Source organism: Squalius cephalus (assembly GCF_949319135.1).
Source record: "Squalius cephalus genome assembly, chromosome: 4".
Classification (NCBI taxonomy): domain Eukaryota; kingdom Metazoa; phylum Chordata; class Actinopteri; order Cypriniformes; family Leuciscidae; genus Squalius; species Squalius cephalus.
In genome coordinates, this window is record NC_137125.1 from 11,080,803 (window position 1) to 11,100,705 (window position 19,903).

Here is a 19,903-nt window from a genome sequence, read left to right on the forward strand (position 1 = left end):
CGATGTACTTGATCCCACTCTCTTCACCTCGTTCCACCTCGAACATCCCGACCATATATATATATCTCCTTTTTTTTATACTAGTGGGTGTATGAAACTATAGTTAACTTATGTAAGGAGGATAGCAAAATAAAGTAAAATATGACATATTATTCCCAAAAATTCTTCATACAGTGGACCACCAGTAAAATCTATAAAAATTTGGGGCCAAAAATGATTCAGACACAGACGCTCAAGTGTTTTTTTTTTAATTGCTAATGCAACCTTTTTACACCACAGACTGGACACAATTAAGCATTGTTTGGTAATTGGTTGACCTAAATTGGTATTATCTAATTGTGTACTTAAATTTAACAGTTGACAGCTATTCAACCTAATTCATTTATGAGACATCTGACAGAAGGATGGCCAAAACCAGTAAGTTCTTGTCATATTTTATTCTAAACAATAGGAAATAAACTCTGATAATGTGAGAAATGTTGAAGGTGTAAATTTTTTGGTTTGATTGTATGTCGTGTGAGGGTAAAGCTGATGTACTGAAATTTCCGGGCGCCCTCTCTCTTTCACGGGATGTCATAGCGATGAGAGGTATGGACCAGAGATTCTCCTTGTTAGAAGTGTCTGATGGGGTCTGTTATATTTTGACAAAGAAACTGAGAGAAGCCGAGAGTAAATCACATGATAACTGCATCATCGTGTGGGATCTCTTCTATTAAAAAGAAAACAACGCAGACGGAAACCCACTACACCAGGAGTGAGGAACCTGCTTTACAGATTTGCAGACACATGTTTTTTCACACATCACTCAAACACAGAACCAGGAAACAGGAAACTCTTCTGTTCAGAGAAATTGAAACTGAAGTGAAGTTGAGCTGTTGTGTGGTTGTGTCTGTGTTCATGCAGTAAAATGGCAGAAGCCAGGGTTTCTCAAGATGAGTTCCTGTGTTCAGTGTGTCTGGATCTCCTGAAGGATCCAGTGACCATTCCCTGTGGACACAGTTACTGTAAGATCTGTATTACAGGCCGCTGGGATCAGGAGGATCAGATGAGAGTCTACAGCTGCCTTCAGTGCAGACAGACCTTCAGTCCAAGACCTGCTTTAGCTAAAAACACCATTCTGGCTGAAGTGCTGGAGAAGCTGAAGAAGACTAAACTTCCTGCTGACTGTTACGCTGGAGATGGAGATGTGCAGTGTGACGTCTGTACTGGAAGAAAACGCAAAGCCGTCAAGTCCTGTCTGGGGTGTCTGAACTCTTACTGTCTGAATCACCTTGAACAACATGAGAGTTTCTTTAAAAGAAAGAGACACAATCTGACTGATGCCACTGGACGACTGCAGGAGATGATCTGCCAGAAACACAACAAGCTCCTTGAGTTTTTTTGCCGCACTGACCAGAAATGTATATGTGTGCTGTGTACGATGGATAGCCATAAAAAACACGACACTGTATCAGCTGCAGCTCAGAGGACAGAGAAACAGGTATGCACTTAGGCCAGAACTAGACACTGATGAAATAAAGTTGACATTATTTATATGGGCACCCATTCTCTCAGCAGAAGTGAACAGAAGCTGCAAGTGGACATTCACTGCTGAGCGTATCTGTGCTCCGCATTGAACTTAACAGAAAATATGGTGAAAATGTACTGTAAACATATTTACCACCACAAACTTTTGTAAAACAGACTTTGATGAAGTAACATAAAATAATGTAAAATATTCACCGGTTGTTTGACAAAATATATCTCTGTCAAGAATAACACAAGTTAAATGCAACGACAGACAAAAGCACTTTCTTTTCAGTAAATCTGTCTCAGTCCATATAAGCTTTACTTCAGGTTTTGGCTTCAGTTCTGTGTTTTTAAAATAAACTTGAATGGTTCAAATGAAACGTGAACTAAAATAAACTGATGGAAATGGGATGCCCCTTACTAAATAAGCCCGTTATTAAATACGGTTACGCAGCAGAAACACTCAGTGTGAGGCTTTACATCTGTGTCAGTTTCACTTTTATGATACTCATGCTTGCAGTGTAAAAGAGGCCTTATGCTTCATGTAAATTCATATACAATGGTGGAAACTAATCTATCATCCCTTTAATGGGTTTGAACCTGCAGCCATTGGATATTTATTCTACTGTTACTGGATTTAACTTTTAACATGATGATTTTAAACATAAATCGCGTGCTACACAGAACACAACACCACACGCAGACAGAAGAGCGTGCGGCCAGAGCGAACTCGAAACCGCATGCCTACACAACAAGACAGAGTGCACGAGAACGAGCGAATGCTCATCCTGTGCACTCACAACAGAACAGAGGTGGGTAGAGTATCCAAAAACTGAACTCAAGTAAAAGTACAAGTACTTATAGAAATATTTACTCAAAGTAAAAGTAAAAGTAATAATCTCAATAGTTACTTGAGTAAGAATAAAAAAGTATCCAATGAAAAAACTACTCAAGTAGTGAGTAACTAGTTACTTCGGATCATATAGGCCTATATATATATATATATATATATATATATATATATATATATATATATATATATATATATATGAAGACTTCTTCTAAAATTTTCTTCTAAAACAATTATTTGTATCAAGCTCGTATATTTAAGTTCAGTAATTTCACTTTAATGACAATTAATAAGGTAGGCTACTTTTCATTGCCATTTAAGTGTGAACATAAACATACAAGCTTGATAAAAATGCTCTTTTAAAAGAAAATTTCAGATGGTACTTAGTGGCTTTTGCCTCTGAAGTCGTCATATATATAAAATGATATTATTTAGATTTTGTTTATTTAAATGACTATTATTATCAGCTATCTTTGCAACAAAAACAGAAGAGAGACGTAAGCCTTATTTCTGCCATCTGTATAGCTCGAAAATCATTGCCTGTCCTCTGGTTTGTATAATAGTAACTTATACAACTACATTTGGATTATTAGACAATGTCGAAATAAAGTGAATCTGCAGAGTGTTGCATTCAAAGGTATTGACAGAGAAGAGTTAAAAACTCTTCACATGTGCTCGCGCTCATGACTGCTACTGAACATCTGAACACAAAAAAACAAAACAAATAAAATTACATCGACGGATCTTCTTCTGACTGTTCTCCAAAATATAATCATAATCAAATGTATATTTCTGCAAGCATGTTTAAACTGGTTAACTGTGTCTACGGCAGGCAAAGGCATTCGTTTTCAAGTCGAGTTCGCACGCCACTGCGCAACCGATAAACTACCGCGGGATGGCGGATGTTCATAAACTGTGAACAATGGTAGCTTTATTTAATGTAAATTAATGTATATGTCCAAAAAACGGGTAATGTCATACTTTCTAGTATCGTGGCGTAATATCCAGTCCGAGTCCAGTGTGAATTGAAAGCGCTTCAGATGATTCAGTGCGTGCAGGGAACTGAACAGAATCAGGAACTGAATCATTCAAACTAATTCGCGAACCGATTTAGACAGATCTGCCAACTTGTTTGATGAAGTCTTTGAACAGAATCGACTCAAAAGAGTCATTCATTTGTGAATTGAGCATCGCTCAAGTCCAGAAAAAAGATACAGCGCGCTTGGAATAAACTACGCATTTAACAACACATATTGCATTAAAATAAAGTAACGAGAGGAACGTCGCCCAATGTAACGAAGTAAAAGTACAGTTTTTTCATTAGAAAAGTACTCGAGTAAAAGTAAAAAGTACCCACATTCAAATCTACTCTTAAAAGTACAATTTTTCTAAAAAAGTACTCAAGTAAATGTAATGAAGTAAATGTACTTCGTTACTACCCACCTCTGCAACAGAATACAAACACATGAAGCATGAATGAAACACATAACCGAAACCAAACTAAACATGAGTGCCAGAATCCGAACATCACACTTCGAACATGAAACACTGCACACAGACGAGACCGTACGCTCACACAAAGGCAACACAATACAGGAGTGTCAGAGCTCTGTCACAAAACCAAGAATAAACTAGATCAAAGTGACAGAAGCCTGACAGATATAGTGACAGCAGTATAAACTGGCATCTCTGTTATTGATTTGTGGTGCAGAAGCAGCTGAAGGAGACGCAGAGGTCGTTCCAGCAGAGGATCCAGCAGAGAGAGAAAGATCTTCAGCAGCTGAGAGAGGCTGTGGAGTCTCATAAGGTGAGTCTGGAGAAGAAGAGAAGTTTGAGAAGTCTCAGTCAGGACTCACTGAAGCTCACTGTGTGATTGTGATGTGTGTCCTAACAGCGCTCTGCACACACAGCAGTGGAGGACAGTAAGAAAATCTTCACTGAGTTCATCCGCTCCATTAAGAGAAAGCGTTCTGAGGCGACACAGCTGATCAGAGATCAGGAAAAGACTGCAGTGAGTCGAGCTGAAGGACGACTGGAGCGACTGGAGCAGGAGATCAATGATCTGAGGAGGAGAGACGCTGAGCTGGAGCAGCTTTCACACACACAGGATCACATCCATTTCCTGCAGGTAACAGAGATCTAGAAGAACAGGATCATAGGCCTCGTTTACACTGCAGGTCTTGATGCCCAGTTCTGATTTGTTGCCTATATTTTTTTGACTGTCCGTTTACACATTCTTTCAATTGTGACCCATATCCGATTCATGCGTTTACATCATGCATACTTAAAGGGTTTTTTTGGACAGATGGACAGACACGAAATATGCTTGATGCTAGCTTTGCGATATATGCGAAGTTCGCCAAACATCACCATGATTTTGAGGCAGAGGAGGACGAAAAGGGCCATCATTGCAGCCTGCGCATATGCTTCAGTTATTGTGTGCGAGAGAGATCTCACGACTGGTGGGAACATAGGCCTACAATGCGATCTCATGAAAGTGTGTATCTATACCACTCATTTTATTTCTCGTGCCATTTATATGCCATTTATACGCACTGTAAATCGCTTGGGTACGCCATAAAGTGCATATCATATGCATGCAAAAACGGCGTATCATATGCACGCAAAAACTATTTTTGGCATAAATGGCACGAGAAATAAAATTTGTGCTATAGATACGCACTTTCATGTGATCGTGGCAGGCTCCAAAATTTTAGGATGAGCAAGCCAACCTTTGATATGTTGTGTCACCGTGTGTCCACATTCATCTCCTATGACGACACAACGTTTCGTCTGGCAATATGTCCCTTTGCAGATGCGCTTTGGGGTTGCTCTCATCATTAAACCGTGGATACGTTGCCTAATGCCTCAGAAAATCTGATCTGCCTGTTTACATGACAGTCGCATTGGCACACATATGATTTATATCTGATTTATTTCCACATTTGAATGAGGCCTGAAACCAATCTCGAAATATCCGAATGCATGCACTTTTTTCCTGTTTACACTCTCATAGAACACATCCGAGTCACATATGAGCAAAACATCGGAATTGGGTCACATTTCACTGACAGTGTAAACAAGCCCAAAGTGGACTTGAGCATGAGACTGCAATGTTCTCGGGAGTCGGGAATTCTGTGTGTTGTGTTATATAATTGTTCTCATCTGATCATCTTTCTTTAAAATAGACGACACTTATAAATGCATTTCAGCTCTGGAAATCTCTTAGGAAACATGTTCTGAGCTCTTTCTTCTGAGAGATACACTATTCAGCTGCCAAACTCCACAACTGCAACGAACAGTTCAAAACTTCCTTTTGAACTTTTTTTCTTCTGAACTGAAATTTCTGCTGATTTCTTACATCATGGTGAAATTGATGGAACCAATTTTGAGTTATGTTCACCAACGTTGCTTCAGGCATAGGTGTGATTGGCAAAGAACAAAAAAGCAGGAAAATATATGGCGCACCTACCATGATGCGGCAAAAGCTCTATTCTCGAAATGTTTTGACTTTAATCTCGAAATGTTTCGACTTTAATCTCGAAATGCTAGAATTTTTTTTTTTACAGATTTCTTTCTTCTTCTTTTTTTTCATTGCGGTTCAGGGTTTTCGTAGGCTATTCTGATCATGCTATGACTTTTTCTCATTGTGCAGCTGGCTCTAGAGGCAGTATTTTCTAACCATGTCGGGGAAGTTATTCTTATGGGTTTTAGAATAATGTCACTTGCCAGGTCATGTAAGGGGTAGACCACAGAATTTATTATACTTGTCAAAATGAAAATAGAAACTCCACTATGTCTCTCTTTACATTTATTTTGTCCCATTGTCGGCTTCAGCTAAGAAAAGAAATAGTTCGCCCCATTTGTCCAAAATTCTTAGCACACTTTAGATAACCTTCCGCAACGAGTGCAGGCTCTTTGGTGGAGCTCTGCTTTGAATAAGGTTCCATCGTGACAAATGAATGGACAACTTGCGGAGTGACATGAAGACATGAATCAAAAAACGTTGACAGCGGTGAGCGGTCATTATGTTTACCAATACCCGACCCGTGCCATGCGCGTGCAAAAGCGTATTTGCATGATTCACGAGAACATCATTTTCAGGTCAGAAAAGCTGGATTTCCGGATTTATCTGGAAGAATCATACCCCTGTTCAGGTGATCTTCAAACCTGATAAAATGAATTTGCATTTTCATAATTCATAGTTCCCTTGAGGATCACACCCATGATCTCCATCTAGATCGCATGGTGCACTGCCCAGATGACTCACTGTGCGCCTTATATCACGCCGGCCTCAAAGAACAGACAGAGGCGTGCCTGGGGATGGCCCTCAAGAGATATTCTTTGAGTATGTGGAGTTGGTACTCTCCAGCTGTGGTTCCTCCTTCACAGTTGGTGAAGAGGAGGAGGATCCCTAATAGGGTGGTCCCGGAGCTAGCACTCATTGACCTACACATTCCCTGGCCCTCCTGGCTCCTTTGTCTTCGCTGGTCCCGTCCAGCCTGTTTCCCTCCGGTTCCTCCTTCGTCTTTGCTCCCACCGGATCTGGCTATGTCTTCCGAGCCCCCAGTTCCAGAGGTGGCCAGAGTTGGAGCCAGGGAATCCATAAACAAAAACTAGTTACGTTTCTGTTGCTGTGTTTAGTACCTGTGTCCTGTGCTGCAATTAGGCTACGTTCACACTGCAGACTGAAACGACCCAATTCCGATTTTTTTGCCCCTATGCGACCTGTATCTGATCTTTTCATGACAGTCTGAACGACACAGATCCGATCTTTTCAAATGCGACCCAGGCCACTTGGGTATGTGGTCCAAATCCGATACATATCCGATCTTTTGAAATGCGACTTCAGTCTGAACGGCCAGGTCGCATGTATCCGACCCGCACGTCATTGATACGCGACAAACGTCATAATTCTCCGTTGAAGTAGTTGTCGGTTTGAAAACGGACTGCATATTCGTCGAACTGAGGTAAATCTGCCGAACGGGTCGACCTCGACGAGCCCGTTAATTAAAAAAATAAATAAAAGCCCACGGCCACCATCATGATATATCCAATGTGAATAAGAGTAGACTAACGTTATGTTAACTTATTTGTGCTGATATTAGATAGGTCAGCGGCTCTGCTGTCTGGCTCTTGTGTAATGGTCGCTGCGTGCGCTCGTGTGTTGTGTGTGTGTGTGTGAGTAAATCACAGTTAGTTGAAGTTTAGCTACTTCCGCAAACAACAAGTGACGTCGTTGACCGTTGAGTACTCTTCTGCGCATGCGGGTCACTTCTGGGTCATTTCACGTTCACACAGGAGATCACAAAAGGTCGCATTTAATTGGAAATGTGAACGGCCTTGCAAAAAAATCTAATTTTTTCAAAAAATCTGAATTAAGCATTAAGCCCTGCAGTATGAACACAGCCTTAGATCCTCACCTCCTTTCCTTTTTTGACTATACTGTGACACCTTGCTCTATAATTTTATAATTTCAGTTTACGTATTACAGCTGAGATGATGACTGATGCATTTGATTTTGATAATGGGTAACACTTTATAATAACGTTCAATTTAAGTTATTAGTTAATGTTGAACAAATCATTTACAAAACATGACTGTACGTTCATAAATGATTAATAAAAGATAAATATGTTGTAAATAATCAAATAGATCATTATTAGATGATTAATATGTTATTAGTTGATAAATTAATCTCTTGCAAATCAATTAAATATTTATGATAAAATTGTTTTAGTATCCTAAAGATCAACCAGAGCCGCACAAATCTATCAGTAGTGCAGGTTATTGGCTGAAGTGTGGAGGTGATGAGCTTTGATTTCTGTTTTCTGTAGAGTTTCCAGTCTCTCTCAGCTCCTCCTGAATCTACAGACGTAAATGACAATCCTTTCAGTTCTCTCTCCTTTTTTGATGCCGTGAGAGAATCTGTCCTTCAGCTGAAAGACAAACTGGAGGATTTCTGCAAAGAGAAGTTGTTCTCTGACAGAGGTAAAGTCCAGGAGATTCTGCTCTCAGAAAGGATCCTCCATCATCTCATATCATGTAGAAGATCATATTAGAAATGTCTTAGGAACCGATGCAGGGATCATTTTCTCTTGACATGATAATCACACTCTTCATGTCTGTTGATTTCCACAGTCACTTCCACCAACGTTGTTCCCAGGACCAGGAACGACTTCCTACAATGTAAGTCACTAAGAAAACAAGCAGAAAAACTCACTGTGTGTGTTCATGTTCTTTCTGTATAAGATGAAAGAAAACATGACAGAAGAGATTTAGAGTTGATCATGTAAATGATATTTTGCACAGGATATCTGGTAAACTGTACTGAGACACTGCTGATATATTGAACATGAAGAGTTCAGATAAATTAAAAGATCAGACAGATTCATAATTCCTTATTCTGACGTGTTTTCTCTCCATCAGATTCTCATCAGTTCACTCTGGATCTGAACACAGTGAATAAATGCCTCAGTCTGTCTGAGGAGAACAGAGTGATTACTAACACTAACACAGTCCAGCCATATCCTGATCATCCAGACAGATTTGATCATTATGAGCAGGTGTTGTGTAGAGAGAGTGTGTGTGGACGCTGTTACTGGGAGATTGAGTGGAGTGGAGATGTGCTTGGTGCTGTATATATATCAGTGTCATATAAGAGCATCAGCAGGAAGGGATCAGTTAATGAGTGTTGGTTTGGACGTAATGACCAGTCCTGGAGTTTGTTCTGCTCTTCCTCCAGTTACGCATTCAGACACAATAACATGGAGACTAAACTCCCTGTAAAGCCCATCAGCCATGGAACAGGAGTGTGTGTGTATCACAGTATGACAGGAGTGTGTGTGGATCACAGTAGAATAGGAGTGTATGTGGATCACAGTGCAGGAACTCTGTCCTTCTACAGCGTCTCTGACACAATGAGCCTCATACACACAGTCCAGACCACATTCACTCAACCGCTCTATCCTGGGTTTACTATTTATATTGGATCATCAGTGAAACTGTTCTGATGAATCAGAATAAACTGTAGAGCTAAATATTGTATTATATTGAATGTTGTTTAATGGAAAATAAAAATATGTTCTTTACATGGCTTCCAAGTTTTAACAAATAAATTAGACATTACCGATAAGATCAAAGGCAGACTATATGTTCATTTCCATCTAATCCTTATAGAAGAAGGACTTGCTACTTTTCAGCTATCTATTATTTCATAGCAGGATTTATGTGGTGTAAAACTATTTTTGTAAATCAAATTTCAATAAAGGAAATGTAATTTTAATTAAGATAATCCAGGGACATGTTAACCAGATTTCATTATCATTTAGATTAAATTATTTTAAAATATTTGTATGTAAGTTTTACGTTCAGATGGTCACTGTAATCCTTTACAGGCCTTTATTATTTAATGCATTTACATTTATTTATTGACATTATATTCTGGGGAAAACTGAGATGGAATGAGATGGATCTATTGTGATAAGGATTTAGTTAATATATTAAACCTCACATTTGATTTTGATCTACAAATGTTGAATGAGTTTGAAATATTTAAACAATTCCAATCTTTTTTTCCTCTTGACTTTATCCTTGATTGAGAAAATCACAAATGCTCTGTAGTTGGTATTGTAAGTTTGATCACTTCACACTTGCTTACATTTACATATAAATTAATCCTTAATTTTGTATCTCGTTTCAATGTGTTTTGTGTATTCTAATTTCTATGATTTTTTAAGCGTGTAACAGAACTTTTATTTGTGTGTTGATATTACGTCACAAGGCTGCACTGAGCTCGTGCATCTGTAGTTCTAGTGAAGAAAGGTTTGTGTTTTTAAATAATTTAAAGTGATTAAATTGATACAACCTGTTCGTACAATTACATAGATAGAGAACTTAGATGTGAATTAGTTATTTTTGAATGTAACATTGCCATGTATATAATTATATTATTGTAAATTATATTTATGAGTTAAGCGCCTCCACACATGAATAACAGAAAAGTTGCGTCTCATTTCGCTCCCTAGGTTGTCAATCAGTTTATTGTATAAATGTATTCAGTCACTAGCCAGGTTTCCAACCAGTTAATTTTTTGCAATAAAAATTAGCGCTTCAAAATGTTTACTGATATACCATACCATTTATCGACAAAATCTCTCTAGTTTCGTTTATTGAAACCCATTATACACTTGGTTGCCCCTGTCTCCTACTCACCTAACAACGTCTCTTAAATGTGAGATCTTAAGCTACAAACTTTTATATTGTTGAGTACCTTTATAGTAATCTAATATAATAGTCTTCATGACCAGAAGAATAACCTTTCTTAAGAGTTGATAAGAAGAATAATGTTCCTTGAGAGTTGATAAGAAGATCATACTGTCGGTTCAGTGGACGGCGGATGAACAGATTATTCAATGTGAAATTAATTCTGTTAGCGTGCGACCTGGATGTATAAAAGGGAGCCTTGAAAACATGACAACATCCTTTCGTCTTTAGGGACTGTTTGTCTGTTTAAAAGAATATCGCTTTGAGGAGGCATTATGAAACGCGCAGAGAAGGAGAATTTTCGCAAGTGTGCAGACCCATGCCCAATATATTTGGCGCCGGGTGACACACACGATCTGTGCGTTTTTTGCTTGGGAGAAGAGCACGCACGGGAGGCTCTCGAGAGAGCCTCTTGTGCAAATTGTGAGCGTTTTCAATTGAAGACGCTCCGCTCTCATCTGACCCTTTTCTCGAGGGAGTAGGGTTCAGCATCTGAGCCCCGTGGTGCTGGTCCCGCTCATGCTGAGGCTCAGCGGCGACTTTAATCATGGGGCTCCCAGATGGAGCTGGCCGATCGTCTTGAGAGGGAAGTTAACCTCTCAGACAGTTCATCCGCTGACGAGGGCGAGCTGCAGGTAGATGATGATGAATTATTATTATCTCCTAATGCGTCTGCAGCTGGTGCTCTTCTGGATGGGCAGGATTTGGTTGATGATGCTGTCAGTCAGGTGGAGATCGAACCATTTCAACCATCCTGCCCTGTGTATGCGGAGCTGGTGGATGTTATGGGACGCGCCACCGACAGATTGCAGCTGCCGTGGAGGCGCGTTAGGGAAGAGACCGCTCGTGGCCGTCTCGACGATCGGTTTCTTCCCAGCCATAGGCCACCAGCTCAGGTGAGCCCTCCATTCCTTCCGGATCTCCATACTGAGATCAAGAAGGCATGGAAGAACCCTTACTCTTCCCGTATTCAACCACATCAGCGGGGTAGTTTCCCTGCTGTGGATGGAATCGCAGAGCATGGGTACGTGTCGATGCCGCCCACTGACGAGACGTTGGCTAACTATTTCGTGTCTGGACAGGCCTTCGACATTGAGAGGGGATATTGTATCTATATATATATATATATGAATAATTAAAACGAATTATAATCCTTTATGAATATATAGATTGGCTAGAATAGATACATTTTCAGAATAACTTTTAACCCTCTGGGGTCGGCAAACGCGCGTTTTGCTGGATTTTCTTCACATTGTAGCACAATAAACTTAAATTACTCCGTCATACAGAAAAAAGAAATATAAAAAAAGAATCTGTGATATTTCTACTTTTGTATGTGTCCACTTACAATCAAATCAAAACATTGTGCTTTTGTAAAATAAAGAAAATAAACAGGGTGTGCTTTCTGCCTCCCCGTCGTGGTGAACTTTTTTGTCTTGAGCACGTTTATAAACTGAAACAAAACTCAGCGAATACTTGTCACACATTTATGCCATATACCTTTATAAACATTTAAGTGTGTACTTTTAAATGATCGGATTTAAACTGAAAACAAATATTCTCTGTTTAAGTAATTTGTATAAAACCAACAAGATGTCCAGTATCTCAAACGCTTGCTCATTATTTTTAATTTGACCACGCCCACTCGCGCAAAAGAGATTCACATGCAAATCTCCACATGGAACGCGAACGCGCTCGTTACCTCAAAAACAAAGCACGAAAAAACTTCACAAGTCTCTGCTTTTCGTCGAGTTTGAAAGACGTGCCGTGAGCTTACATTGGATTTACCTCAGAAGAAGAAGAACGCGATTTGAAGACAAGAAAGATGTAAGGTAAGAAATTCTTACATATTAATTTGTTATTGTTGCATAAATTTCACATTGCAGTTGAACTGTTGCTAGATATATGGTGAATATTATAATATTTAGACCCGTGTTTACTGTTACTGTGTCTGTTCTGCTCCAACGTAGATATGTATATGGTAACCATAATGTTTCATATTTTGGTGCGCAATCGCGTTTGAAAAGCAAAACGCACCAAACGGCGTCATGTTTTTACTATTATCTCATTTCATATCATCATAACGAATGGAAACATTTGAAGTAACATATGATAATCAATATATTTTTCTCTAGCGTAGTTGTTACTGAAATCTTTTGGAAGATTTATAGGCTGCTATAGCCTACCTACCTATGCCTACAAGGCACAACAAACCTGGTGTTCATTATATTATATATTGTTGGAAACATTTGTGTGTGTGTGTGTATTCTGTGAATTTTAAAAAGCTATTTTAACCAAAAAAAAATCTAAAATGTATTCCCAAAATCATGCAGGCCTTTCTCTTGATATCAGTATGTTCACTTTTTTTTTTTTTTTCAGGGACCAGATGCCACTGAGTCCTGCCGACTTCAACATTCACATGAGTCTCTGTACATGAACATGGTAAAGTGAAAATCAAACACCTTGGAAATGAAAGGTATGTACAATGTTTTTAGGAATGGCACAAAGGTCTCTGTCTTTGGATCATTGTTTTCAATAAGTGCTATTTTGTCATTTGTTTTGTATCTTTGGATTATGTTGTGTTGTAAATAAATCCAAACAATCAAAAAGCCATTCTTTTCTAAATCTCCTCATTCTTTGTGCAAGGTTGCTCAGAATGATAGGGCCTGATAGCTCCTAATAGGGCCGTTAGGGGAGGGTCTTTGTCTTTCTCAGGTGTGAAAAGCTTACATATTAATGATGTGATCACACCTCCCTTATAAAGCTTTCTCACACAAAACACGTCTTACAATTTTTAAATCAATATATTGTCTTATCTGAATGAGCAGTCAGGATGATTTTCACATAGTTTTGGAGCAAATATTCTAGGCTACGTCATACAATTCAATTCAAAAGTCTTGTGAAGAAATAATCAGTATGGGTTTCATGGCCTTATTTCATTGAGTTTTTTTTTTTGTATTTTCACAAACCACGCATAAATGTCATTATCTCAAAACTACAAACTTTTACACACATGCTGCTGATATATTATTGTAGCAGAGTTTGTGCTGAATACAGTGTAATCAGACTTTAGCCATGAAAATGTCACAAGTAACAGAAATAAGCACAAATGTCAGAGCATGTCAGAACACCTCCAGGACCAGAAAACAGCTCAGACCCCAGAGGGTTAAATAAAGCATCAAAAACAGTCAGATAGTATTTCAACATATCAGCGGGAGATTTACGGACACATATTATACTCTCTCATGCCGTTACAGATGCAGCATTTTGACTACTTCTGCACGAGACGAGAATAATATTTTGCGTCAAGAGTCGGAGTTTGCAATATATTTCCTCTTCCACCGCAAATAGCTCGCTCTGTCTGGATGTGTTTTAATGCACAATAAGGACGCTTTCCTGTCATATAGCCTGTAAGGACCACCCATTGGCCCAATGACGGAATCCAACGGTGGGCGAAGGAATAATGCGTGTATGTCTTTTCAGCACTTATTGGAATTTAGTTTCAATATTACTTTAGCTTTACGCTTAATCTGACTCCAATTTCAAATGATAATCAAATTTAGAAATTTTCTGATTAGAAAATAATCATAAATATTGATTATGAATTCATTTAGATCTCTGATTATTCTGAATATCCCATGCTTTCAATAATTCATTCATTAAGGGACCCGATGCCGCACAGAGTCACACGCCCCAGGTTTACGTGGATCTCACGGACACAGCCTCGGCAGTCTGATCTTTGTCAGTATGGGGCGCCATTTGTAAAGCGGCTCACGCTGAAAATAATAGAAACATTTTGTCACATTTAGCTTCAAACAATGTTTAAAAAACTGGTATGAATTTTTGACGGTCACTTTTAAGCACATTTACAACAATATTTGTCAACTTAGAGATATTTTAAATAGTAAAATCTAAATATTAAATGTTACACCTAAATGTTACATCTAAATGCTAAATCTAAATCTAAATGTTAAATCTTAGGCAGGATGATTTTCAGATCATTTTGAAGAAAAAACTCTAGGCGACAAAATGCATTATTCAGAAGTCTTGTGGACACATATTTAGTATGTGTTTTGTGGCCTTATTTCAGAAACTTAGTTTTTTCAATAATCATGCATAAACATTATTCTCTCAAAAATACAAACATGTACATACATGTTGCTCACATATTATGGTAGCCCTGTTTGTGCTAAATAGAGTGAATTTACACCTTTGCCATTAATATGTTTATAAGCAACTGAAAAAAGCACAAATGTCAGGGCATGTCAAAACATCTCAAGGACCCCAAAAACACCCCAGACCCCAGAGGGTTAAATCTAGACTAAAACACATCTCTTTAACCTAGAATACACATAACACATTATCAACTTCTAAAATTCAATGTTAGGCTGTATAAACTAGGTCAGCTGGAACCGGGAACACTTCCCATAACACCTGATGTACTCGTTACATCATAAGTATAATGGCGTCTACGCTAATAGTCTCTATGTTCATCCCGAGGTTTAAAATGAATATTTTATGTTCTGTGGAGAGCCAACGCTTCTTCATCCGGTGGGTAGTATTACTTTTGGTTTGCGCAGTGTAATTCACAGAATCACTAAAAAATATTTTGCCACCTAAAATTTAAAGATTTTTTGTGTCACGTCCGTAACGCATGTGTATTTCGCTCATATTAAATATAAAACGCATGTGTAGACTGATATGTTTCTAATGTCTGGACTATTTTGTTAAGGGAGTATGGATATATAAACAGACTTTTCAATGTATTAGTATTAAATGCATTTTCTGAGAGTTTTTTATTTAAAGTTTATACTGCAAATGTCACGTCCATAATGCTGGAATTGCCCAATTTTAACCCTCTGGAGTCTGAGCGGTTTTCTGGGCCCTGGAGGTGTTCTGACATGCTCTGACATTTGTGCTTTTTTCAGTTATTTATAAACATGTTAATGGCAAAGGTGTAAATTCACTCTATATAGCACAAACAGGGCTACCAAAATATGTGATCACCATGCATGTATATTTTTAAATTTTTAAGAGAATAATGTTTATGCGTGGTTATTGAAAAAAATAAAAATGAAAGTTGCTGAAATAAGACCACAAAACTCATAATAAATATGTGTCAATAAGACTTTTGACTAATGGATGTTCTTCCTTCGAGTTCTGGCTTCAAAATTATGTGAAAATAGTCTTGCTTTATCGTTCACATAAAACAATACATTGATTTAAATTGATGTAAAACAGGTTTTGCTTGGAAAGCCAATATGCGAGGGGGCGTGAACGAGGAGTGGTTTACACCTTAGAATACAATATCCCACCCACTCTGCATAATGACTCTGCATAATGAGCCATGCATTCAGGTGTGACACTGACTGAGCCACAATGCAAGACAAAAGATATATTTAGAAGAAGACTTATTGTAATGTTTCCTGTCTTGTGTTTCCCTCGTCTTGTGTGGACTTTAGTTATTTCCTGTTCTGTGTCATGTTTTGTAGTCCTTTGTAGTTTTTCTTGCTTATTAGTTCTCCCAGGTGTTTCTAATTAGCCACACCCCCTTGTTATCTTGTTTAGCTTGTTTGCCTGTGTATTTAAACCTCTGTGCTTCAGTTGTTGGTTGTTGGTCGTTGTTTTATGTAGCTGTTACCTGTTCTTGTCCTGAGTTCTGTGTTCCGCCTGGATTACCTGTTTGTTTTATTAAATGTATGCTTGCATATGGATTCTCTCTCTGCTTCATCCTTGCCTCAGCGTAACACTTATATTGACCATTTAAGATTTTGCTTACATCTATCTTGTAAATATGTTTTGCTATTTTATTAAAAAGGTTACAATTACAACAATAATTACAATTTCAACAATATTTCAAGTGTACTCTTTCTTTGTAAAAAAAAAAGTGATTATAGGCCTACATTCTATCTATGTATTCATTAGTTTGAATATAGCATATAGTATTGAATATAGACGTGTTTCAGAATGGACTACACTGACAGAGAGAAGGCAGAACTCGCTTCGTGTTTATTTTTCTTTATTTGGAAAAATCACAACACTTTGTTTTTATTGTGAGTATACACAAAAATAATACACATTTAACAGAATCGATTGATGTATGAAACTGCTATGGAAAATCAAAGTCAACAGAGTATTTATGAGTTTCTTTTACACTGATAAAAAAAAAAAGCGAGCTGGTATCGCCGGCGATACCGCCGACCTCAGGGGGTTAAAGAATTTATCCTCAACTATTTTTTTTGGTGTTGGTCTACGTATTTTATAATGTTAACTTCAAATAATACACATTTTTTATTTTAAATATGTGGTAGCATTGGAACTGGACGGGGAGTTGGAAGGTGTGTGTCGCGATTCTGCCTTCTCACACAGGTTCGTGGCACTGAGTGTTGTGATTTCAGTTTCATATATTGCATATTGTTACATCTCTACATCTTTACATCTCACTCCACTGTTATGGTGGGCATTTCATTAAATTTACTCACTAACATTGTTGTGGAAACACAATACGAATGGAAACTAAAATATGGTAGTATCGCGCTACAGCGCACATTCTAGCCTATCAGCTGCAGTTCTGGCGCCTCAGTCCCAATACTGTAAAACTCGACGTACATTCACATCACATGTTAACGCAGCGGTAGAATTACACTCACAGGACACTGTGCACTTATTCGCAATCACAAAAGTTCATTATTTGCTCGTGCTTTAAAGCTTTGCCGGTTAAACATTTCATTGGCATTCTGTTCTGACATGACGCACTTTTTCTGAGCCCGTACACCCAAAGCGACAACATCCATTAGTCTTGTGGACACATATTTAGTATGTGTTTTGTGACCTTATTTCAGAAACTTTAATTTTTAGTTTTTTCAATAACCACGCATAAACATTATTCTCTCAAAAATACAAACCTATACATACATGTTGCTCACATATTATGGTAGCCATGTTTGTGCTAAATAGAGTGTAATTACACCTTTGCCATTAATATGTTTATAAGCAACTGAAAAAAGCACAAATGTCAGGGCATGTCAGAACATCTCAAGGACCCCAAAAACACCTTAGACCCCAGAGGGTTAAACAAATCAATGTACAATGTTAGAGGTTCTAAAATAAATGTACTTGTTTTTTTTGTAGAACTCCGGGCCAAAACCATCAGAGCCCGGGGCCCTACCACCTTTCAAAGACTTACCGGTAATTGCCTCTAGCACTTCGTTTGAGATGGGCTTATTCAGGTCTGCCTGTTGCTCCTCAGATAGGCTAGGGAGTTTAATTCGGTTTAAAAAAGAATTATATGAATCAACTGAGACACTAGTCTCTAATGAGTACAACTTCTGATAAAACTGTTTCATAATAGTGTTAATTTGTTTAGAATCTTGAGTGACCTACCCTTGCCATCTTTGAGTGAAGCCAATCGTGCTAGTAAACGGCCTGGCTTATTGGTGTATTCGTAAAGTCTCTGCCCTGCAGAGAGCATTGAGGTCTCCGCCTTCCTAGTTAAGATTTGCTTCAAGGCTGAGCGAGCTGCATCTAATTCTTTCGAATTAGAACAATGTTGGTGAAAGTGACTGTGGAAATCAACAGATGAAGAGTGTGATTTATCATGTCAAGAGAAAATTATCCCTGAATCCGTTCCTAAGACATTTCTAATGTGATCTTCTACATGGTATGAGATGATGGAGGGTCATTTCTGAGAGCAGAATCTCCAGGACTTTACCTCTGTCAGAGATCTTCTTCAGCTCCTCTTTGCAGAAATCCTCCAGTTTGTCTCTCAGCCGAAGGACAGATTCTCTCACTCCATCAAAGGAGGAGAGAGAACTGAAGGGATTGTCTTACGTCTGTAGATTCAGGAGGAGCTGAGAGAGACTGGAAACTCTACAGAAAACAGAAATTAGATCTTCGCAGGATTTGTTGAAACAGTTTTTTGCTTTGACGGCAGAAAAAAGGTCCTGCTGAATGAAGACTTTCTGTCCATCCACCTCCAGGTAGTGCTTGGCCTTTATAGCAGACATTATGCATTGCTTGTCAGTAAATCTGTGGAGTTTAATCAGCACTGGTCTCTGTCTGTCACCCCTCTGTGGACCAAGGCTTCTGTGCGCACGGTCGATTTTAAAGTGTTTCCTGTTTCCAGCTCAAGCACTTTTGGTAACCATGATGTGAAGAATACAGTGGCCTGAGAACCAGCCCTAGAATTCTTATATTTTCTCGCCTTGACCTGTTCTCCAAGTCGTCCACACTCGCATGTACCGTTTGGACCTTTTTCAGTCAGAACATGCTAGACATGTTTTTGCTCCGAAATATAATCTCAAACCGATGTGAAAATAATGTTTTGTCAGGATATAATTCGAAAGATGTCGAAATATGCAGGAGCTAGGCCTCCGTGCACCCTCTCAGCTCCGTGACGTCATCAGTCAAACGCTAATTTTAATAAAAATAATCCAGGGACATGTTAACCACATATCATTATCATTTAGATTAAATGATTTTAAACTGTTTTAATTTAAGTTTTCAAATCAGACATTCACTATGTAATCCTTTGCAGGCCCTTTTATTTAATGCAATTTAATTAAATAAAAGATGAAATATGATTTTATTTATTGACATTATATTCTGGGGAAAAACTAATATTGAAGAAGATAGATATATTGTGATACTGATTCAGTTTTATTTAATATATTAAACCACACATTTAATTTTGATCTACATTTTTTTGAAATCTTTTTCAGAGTTTGAAATTTTTAAACATTCTTTCCAATATTTTTTCCTCTTGATTTTATCCATGATTGAGACCATCACAAATGCGCTGACAGATGCCTTTATTTTTATCTCATTTTAATATGCATGTTAAGAGGACTTTTATTTTGGTGTGTTAGTATTACGTCATAAGGCTGCGCCGCGCTCGGCATCTGTGATTCTGCTGAAGGGATTCAGGTTTGTCATTTAAAGTGTTTAAACCAATACAACCCGGTCTTACAAGTATATAGAGAACTTAGAAGTGAATTAATTTTTTTTTGAATGTAACATTGCAATGTATATAATAGTATTAATGGACATTGTTTTGCATGAGTAAAGCGCATGAATAACAGAAAAGCTGCGTCTCAGTTCGTTCCCCATATCGTCAATCAGTTTATCGTTAAATGAATTCAAATCACTAGTTAGGTTTCCATCCTTGTTAAGGATTTTCTGCGACAAACATTTTTGCGCTTCAAAATATTTATGCACATAGCTTATGACATTTATGACATTGATGATATTTCTCTTGTAGGAGAGCAGGGGCGAAAGTAC

The 19,903-nt window shown here is 38.2% G+C and overlaps 2 protein-coding genes across 2 annotated transcripts in view; both read left to right on the plus strand.

The window, feature by feature from the left end:
• Positions 1 to 847: 847 nt before the first annotated feature.
• LOC307157254 (tripartite motif-containing protein 16-like) lies at positions 848 to 10,048 on the plus strand. Its single transcript, XM_079869121.1, has 6 exons — positions 848 to 1,480; positions 4,071 to 4,166; positions 4,254 to 4,487; positions 8,197 to 8,350; positions 8,501 to 8,548; positions 8,789 to 10,048. Exons 1-6 carry the CDS (start codon positions 908 to 910, stop codon positions 9,370 to 9,372), a joined length of 1,689 nt encoding a protein of 562 aa, XP_079725247.1. The 5' UTR covers positions 848 to 907; the 3' UTR covers positions 9,373 to 10,048.
• Positions 10,049 to 19,470: 9,422 nt separating this feature from the next.
• Positions 19,471 to 19,903, plus strand: part of LOC307157620 (uncharacterized protein) — a gene marked incomplete at its 3' end in the record, with an annotated part of 91,365 nt that continues 90,932 nt past the window's right edge. Inside the window, exon 1 of the mRNA XM_079869547.1 lies at positions 19,471 to 19,549. The remainder of the gene's footprint in view (positions 19,550 to 19,903) is intronic.